The sequence below is a fragment of the Nematolebias whitei genome, chromosome 3 (genome assembly GCF_014905685.2).
Source record: "Nematolebias whitei isolate Nwh7 chromosome 3, NemWhi1, whole genome shotgun sequence".
Lineage (NCBI taxonomy): Eukaryota > Metazoa > Chordata > Actinopteri > Cyprinodontiformes > Rivulidae > Nematolebias > Nematolebias whitei.
In genome coordinates, this window is record NC_056500.1 from 31,279,094 (window position 1) to 31,287,090 (window position 7,997).

General features: G+C 38.1%; 1 protein-coding gene across 1 annotated transcript in view; it reads left to right on the top strand.

The window, feature by feature from the left end:
* Window positions 1–633: 633 nt before the first annotated feature.
* pip5k1ca (phosphatidylinositol-4-phosphate 5-kinase, type I, gamma a) overlaps window positions 634–7,997 on the top strand; it is a 58,509-nt gene continuing 51,145 nt past the window's right edge. The window contains exon 1 of the mRNA XM_037674817.1: window positions 634–920. Within this exon, the coding sequence (XP_037530745.1) occupies window positions 788–920 (133 nt within the window). The 5' untranslated portion in view covers window positions 634–787. The remainder of the gene's footprint in view (window positions 921–7,997) is intronic.

The following is a 7,997-nucleotide window of genomic DNA, read 5'->3' on the forward strand; positions in this document are numbered from 1 at the left end:
AAAAATGCAGTTAATTTTACAATCTACCCTTGCAGATTGATCCAAATCCATTTTTCCAAAACCCAGCCTAATTCTGCAGTTTTATCTTGTAATTGTTTTTTACTCTCTTGGTTTACACACTCCACCCAAGGCAAAATCTCAGGCAGTATGTTACTTAACTTATTTGTTAAATTATTTTCTACATCTTCAAAAATGTGGAAAGGATAAAATAAAACTAAATAAATCCTCCTAATCAAAGTAAATTAAATACATTGAAGCTAAATATTAGTGAATCATAATCATTAAATGCTAATTTAATGTGTGTGTGTGTGTGTGTGTGTGTGTGTGTGTGATTTTGTGTTTAGGAGTCGTGTGATTTTGGCCTTGCCTCATGTGTAATCAATGGACTTCAGTGCTGTAACTCCTGACAAAAAGGCTTTGGCAAAATTTAGGTGTAAATTCCCCCAAACTGAGGAAAAATCCTGAGGCTAGTGACACCAATCAGTGTTTGTGATCTCCCGCCTGTAGTTGGCGCGTCGGCCTGCAGAGGGCGCCACAGCGCCCCTGCTCAGTTCAACCAGGCAGCAGCTGGGTAGAAGCAGCGGCAAGTGCTGAGCAGGAGGAGCGGAGAGGACGCGGAGGAAACACCGCACTGATGAAGGGACCGTCGTTACTCACTGCCACACGTTCCTCCGTTTGACACAGCCAACAGCTCGTCCCTCCTGCTTTGTCCTGGAGCCTCTGTTGTGGCTCTTTCTATCGGCGGTGTTTGCTTGTTTTTATCCTCCCCGCCCTCCGGGACGGCTGAATGGAAGCAGCAGCCGAGGGAGCGGTCGGGCTGTCGCAGGCCAGGGAAGGCAGCCCGCTGTCCGTGGCCGCAGCATCCGATGATGCGGACACTGTTGTGGGGATTAGCTACGGGATGGACCCGGCAGACATGGGTAATTGTTTGACGTTTTTCCTCAACCCCTGTCACGCTCCTGTCATGTTGGTTGAATGGTGTGTGTGTTTTTATTCTGCTGCGAGCAGAAAGTCCCTGCTCATCTCTGCAGCCAAAGCTAAGCTAGCAGCTAGGTGATGGATGAGAGCTGGAGCAGGTGAAGTTCTGAACATGCAGTACCTTCACCTGCTGGGTGCATGGATGAAGGTACAACCAGCTGCAGAAATATACAGTACTCACTGAAAGAATACACGTGTACCTTTTGAATTACATAATATTTAGCAAGGATGTACATCTCTTCCATAGAATGTTTTCTTCATGTGTACATAAAAATATATAAATGCAAATTTATGCTCTGGGGTTTTGTAGGCCTTCTTTCAGTAAAATAAATACATCTCTTGGAATCTCTACCAAAAACAAACTACTTAATTTATATTTACCATTCTAATGCTTACTGAAGCCAGAAACATGCTTTTGAATAATAACCCAGCTGCTGGAGCTGATTATAATACAACCCCTTCTGTAGCAGAGTTGGGACCATGTGTGAAATGTAAACAGTAAACAAAACGTAATGATGTGCAGATTTCATGAACTCATTTTTATTCACAGTGGAACATATTGTACATATCAAATGTTTAATTTCAGAAATTGTATCATTTTTGGGAAACAATTAAACAAGATCATTTTGATGGCATGTGTAAAGTTGGGATAGGGCCTTGTTTCCCATGCAATGTGAAGCATCTTTATATCTCTCAACACCATGTACGTCTAGGAGCAGAGGAGACCAGCTGCTGGAGTTTGGAGGACTATCTTGTCCTGTTTTTGTATGACGCAGGATTCAACCTGCTCAACAGTCCTGGGTCTTTACTGGTTTTCACTTCTGAATGGGAACATATGTTCTAAAACCTGTAGTGCTTTTCTGCCTTGATAGTGCATTTTTAGTTGTGTAAATTACCCACGCCACTAACACTAATGCAACCCCATACCATCAGAGAGGCAGGCTTTTGAACCAGATGGTCTCCGTTTGTACTACGGAGGTCATGGCATCTGTGGTTCCCAAAAGAAAACATAGGTTTTGATTAATCTGTCCACAGAGCAGTTTTCTATTTTTCCGCAGTCCATTTTAAATTAGCTTTGGCCCAGAAAGAACAGCAACACTTCTGGATGTTGTTAGCTTTTTATTTGCATGATAAAGCTGTAACCAGCATTTGTGAGTGTTGACTTTCAGCCTTGTTCTTTGGGCTCAGGGATTTCTTGAAATCTTTTGATGCTATTATGTAACCTAATGACTGTGTAATTTCATTTATTTATTTTGTTTGTTGAGGAACATTATTCCAAAAGGATTCCACTATTTTTAGGCAGTTATTTGCAAACTCTGCCCGTCTTTACGTCTCTGCGATTTAGTTTCAGCCTCTAAAATGTTCTTTTTATAGCTAGTCCTCTCACTGAAATGTTGCCATTTCACCCAAAGTGTTTCAAAATGTTCATCCAGCTGTTTCTTATTTGCATCACTTATTTTTATAAGTTCTAGCCCAATTCTAAACTTTTGAGATGTTTTGATGCTATAAAATTCAAAATTACCATATGTTTATATATTTTTTATTACAATTTATCAAATATTAAAACTAATATGGTCTACTATAAAAAATATTTTTGGTTTGTGACAACTGTGAATTAAGCATTTTGTTTTTCATGTGCATGTTTACACAAAGTCTCTGACATTTGGGGAAATTGGTTGTAGAGAAGTTAGGCACTTGTCAGTTCTACATGCAACAGAACCTTGTATTATGTTTAATTTGACCAAGTTTATGTTTGGACCTGACACTCAGACCTTTTGGAAATTAAAGACCTTACCACAATCAGCACCCTGAGCAAAATGATCATTGGATGTACACGTTTACTTTACAACTCATTCACATTTGAGGCAACCCATTCAAGATGGCTGCCAAAATAAATTGATACAAAAATGCAAATCAGTCAAATATACGGATACGGAGTTAAAATTTGATGTGGCTGTAGCTGAGAGTCATCCACAACACCTACTCCGAGTGCTAACAGAAAATTTGCAGATATGTTAAAATGATACTTTCAAGGTTTGAACTAGAGCTTGACCGATATGGAAACTTCGTCTATCGCCAATACCGATATTGGGAGGGGAAAGCAACCGCCGATAACCGATATAATGGCTGAAAATATTTGAGCTTCGTCAACCCCCAAGAATCTTAAGAAAAGAGTGGAGTGGAGCGAGGCTTGTTTATTTAGTGCAGCTGTTAGCGACCATGAAGCTAAGCTAATCAGATCCACGCTAAACGTAGTCCCACTGCAGGTTTACAAGTGGTGCACTGGTCATAAAAACAGTCTTCCTAACGTGCGTTCACATTTTCTGAAATTTTTATTTTTATGAAAATGAAAAAAACAGAAAAAAATTATATCCACTATTCACCATAAAGTTTTCAAGTGTTACATAAATATAAATTAAACAAAGGAACACCCTTCACATATGGTGAAGGCTTAATTAGTATTGACCACAGCAGCGTTTATTTTTCTTTGCAGAGAAATACAGATTTCAGACAAACAATTCATTTCATTGAGGACTACAAAGATAACTTTATTAACATTGATATATATTTATCTTTACATTAGATTTCTTGTAAAAATAACAGAACTTGATTATGTTTTACAAGGCAGTAACCAATGCTAGGTTATCTAAACTTTAGTTGCCTAACTTGAGAGGCACGTAGCAAATGACAAGAAGGTTGGAGGATTGAAGAGAATTTATTATTGTTGATTTTTTTAAATTTACAGATCAGTTAAAATTAACTTACCATGCTCTGTTCAGCAAAATACACAACACAGTATTGCTCCCTGCTTCATATGTGCTGAACGTAAAAGTGAAACTTAAGTGAACGGTCATGACTTGAAAGTAGTCTGCATGCACCCTCTGCTGGATACGTTGTATAATTATGGCTGGTTCCAGCATTTTAGGCGTGAAAATTAGAAGTGCTTATATCAGCGTATAATAGGAAAATTGTCACAGATACCGATAGGTTCCCAAATGTTTGTATCGGCCTAAATTATTGACCATACTGATATATTGGTCAGGCTCTAGTTTGAACCAAATAATTTTAACTCCATCATCTTTCAACTTAAGATGACCCTAGTTTAAAACTTTGGCAGACTATGTGATGTGAATGAGTCTTGAAGACCTGCTAACCCTTTAATTCCAAAATGTTTTGTTTAGGGAAGTTCTGATTTCATATTTGAGGTGTACGGGAAGTATGATGATCTGTGTTTTTCTGCTACTGATTTGAGCAGCATCTGTTGACTTTGTGCACAGTACTTGAAACCAGTAGATGGAGGCACGCTAGTTGAGTGCCTCCTCGTGTCATGAGGTCGGTTTACAATCACTTTATTAAGAAAAAATAGCAGATTATGTTACCGTTGTAATAAGAGAAGTCTACATTTTAACTGACTGTTATGTAATTTGTTCAAGTAATGACTTGCCGTGCTTGCTTTGAGAGGAGTTTAGCACCTTCACAGGAACATGTTCCTAAAAACAGGAACATGGTAGTCTGCTGGAGGGGCGAGGTTATTGCGTAGAGGGGTAAAATGAACTCCAGGCACCTTTTGACTGCATGTGTTTTTAGCATTCTTACTGGCATGTGTCTCAGTCACCTCAGGTAAATTCACAAGTGTGCACTTGTTTCAGCTCGTGCCCCCGTTACATGCTGTGGGAAGCATTTAGATGAATAGTGTTAAACATGAGTTGCTAAGTAGAGCTCTTCTCTGCAAAATACACCCAGGCTCGGGTTTAATTCCAGCTGGAGTTCATGTGTCTGCGCTTTGTTGGCAATGTTTGGGCATAAGATGAGGAACCAACAGAAGGTTGGTGTGATTTTAGCTGCAAGTAAAAAAATTACATGTTCTGTGAAAATGCTGTTTGAATTTCATGTGATGCATGACTGCTGAAATTTACTAAATAAACTGAAAGTCAGTTCTTAAATTTAAAAAAGCAGAACACTAAATAAGAGGTGAAAAGTAGCGGGACACTAGCTAAAAGCAGCTAAAGCTAAAAGTAGCAAAAGGCTAGCCAAAAGTTAAAATAGCCAAAATAAAACTGAAAGTAAAATGTAACAAAGGCTAGCTAAAAACTAAGAGATGCAAAAGGCTACCTAAAAGCGAACGCTACAGAATTGGTGGCTAAAACCTAAAAACAGCAAAAGGCTAGTTCACTAAAAATGGGGTCCTCTGCACATCAATCTGGCAGTAGATCATGTGCCTGTAACCAGGACAACCAACCTTTAAAACAAATTAAAAAGCTGTAACTCACTGGTTATATTAGTTGACGTTAATTTAACAACAGACTAACTTTTAAATATAACTTCATCAGAGTCCAAATGAACAGAGAGACAGCAGGTAATTAAAATGTAACCTCATTAGGTAGTAGAGTACTCCCACTCTAGCGTTACTTTTCTATGTGGATCATATATGGATAGGTAATAAAAACCTTTTTTCAACTTCGTTTCAACATTTAAACTCCAACAATGTTGTAGCAGAATACACACTATAGAGCACCATGAGAAAATACATGTGAAATTTGTCATTAAAACTGTTGATTTTTTAAAAATAAAAACTGAAATATGTGAAATCAATGTATATATTTTAGTATAAAGGTATAACTAAATAGAGGGAAACAGAGGTTTACATCTCTATAATGTACAGTATACAGTATATCATTGAAGTTGTGTAAGAAATATATAAATTTACTACTTCTAGAATGAATTTTCATTATTGTTTTTTTTTTTTTTTACAATAACAGGAGTATGCTTGATCTTTTATTTCCCAAAAATAAATACAAACATATATTTTTTCATTCAACCTTTATGCAGGTTAGTCTCATTGAATCTCGAGGGGTCATTTACAACAGAAACCTGTTTTTAACAAAGTATGGTGACAACAGTAGACAGTCATAAAAGAAAGCATAGAAAATGAGAAAATAAATGTAAGAAAATTATATTTGAAAACGAACCAAAAAAACAGCTACACTGTAAAGCGATGTAGAAAACTAAAAACAAGAACATTGTGTTGGTTTTTGCCATGAACTTAGCAGTTGTTTGAAGCCACTTATAGAGGTCAAGAGCTTCAGATCTTTTTATATAACCTAGATCTTACTTTTACTTCAAAACTTTTGTCATATGTCCGGCTGTATGCAGGTTTCTAGGTTAAACTAGTTTGTGTGATAAGCCCTGTAGCAAGGAGGGGTACGTAAGGCTCACAATATAATTCTCAAAGAGCATCGATTGCTGAAGAGTTTTAGAGAAAGTATACTGCAAAGGGAAGAACTGATTATTTATCAGTAGGAACAAATGAGTATGAGAGTCAGCCGTAGAGTTCTGGTTTGGTTCTAGTTGGATTCTTGAATACAGTAGATGGTTGTGGGGGATGTTAAGGAGCTCAACAAGATAATTTGGGTAAGATATCTTGTGTAGTTACGAACTGAGTTGAATGTGCGAACACAACACTGTGTGAATGTCACAATGGGCTGGTAGATATGTTCATTTAGCCCTGTCCAAAGGTTCAGACAGTTTGAACGTGTCCCCATAGTCTGCTTACAGCATTATTCTCTCACCTTCAGCCTCAGATATAGTCTCCATTCACTCATCTGCCTCTTTCTCATTGGAGTGATTACCTCCGCTCAGATTCCCATTTCTCACTCCCCGTCACTCTCCCCCCATTCCATTTGTCTTTTTTTTTTCTCCTCCTCTTTAGACATGGATTGTTAAGGACTGCTGACTGTAACAAAAAGAGCAGATTCCCTTCTCTCCTGTGGAATTTACCGTCCTTCCATCAGCAAGGTCTCTCTTTGCACCCTTCTCTGTGTCCGCTGGAATTAGTTTGGTCTGTTTTAGGATCACGTAAAGGGGTTTTATTCATTTGCCAGTGTGGCTGAGGTCATATTTGACGAAGATGATGACGCAGTTTTGCTTCATTTAATATGCTGCTGATTTTTGTCTTCAAGTCGGGGGCATGTATGCTGCAGGAGCTATTTTAGACAGCCACCAGACACAGAAGCATTGGAGCTGTATGTCCTTGTATGTCCTTTGCTGAGTTTTCTACTTAATTGAAGAGATTACGTCTAAATAGGAAAATACAGAAAGAATAGTAAAGGCCTAGCATTCCTTAAATGAATGCATATAACTCAGGCTTTCAAGATATTAAACTTTGGCTTGTTGAGAAATGACAATTATAGCTGTTGCGGTCAAACATTGGGAGAAAAAAAAAACGTTCAAGTTCACTCAGTTCTGCAAGCTCCTACATATTGTGTTGTGAAGAACTGTATAGTATATGTAATATATGTAAAATTGATCTTGACATAACCATTTTTGTGTTTCCTAAAGCTGTTTAGCTGTGGCAGTCATCTGGAATCAGGTTGACTCCAATAAGTAATGGGTTTTACGTCTAGTGATTACTTCAAAAAACAACTGGACTTCTATTTTTTTATTTTTTTATTTGAAGATGTTTTGCTTCCCATCTGGGACGTTCTCTGAATTAAAACATGGATTGTGAGGAGTTCCAAGCTTTTTTAAACTATGAGAAACTCAGTTATGTAACCTAGATTTGCATGAAGGTTAAACTATCTTTCACAGTGCAGCGTCATTGGGGTCTTTGTCGGCCTGGCTCATGAGGGATGTTTTGGTTGCATGAAGGTATGCTTTTTGGACTATTTCCATTGGCTCAACTTGGCCCTACTTGGATCGACTCAGCATGGCATCAGAGTTTTTCCACTGGATGATCTCACCTACATCTAGCTTAGTTCTTAGAACTCAGCAGAGGTTCGGTGCGAACCAAAGATTTGATGTTAATGGTCTGCAGGCCATTGTATGGCCAGGGATTCAATCACCAGTGTCTCCATTACGGAAATCAAAAACCCACTAATGTTGGACATTGCTACTGCAGCACCTACTTTTTTCTTATTTACCTTATAAAAATATGAATTTAAAATATATAAATAAAATGGCAGTAACGGTAAGAGAGGCGGGGGACATCCTGGACAAGTCTCCAGTCCATCACTGGGACA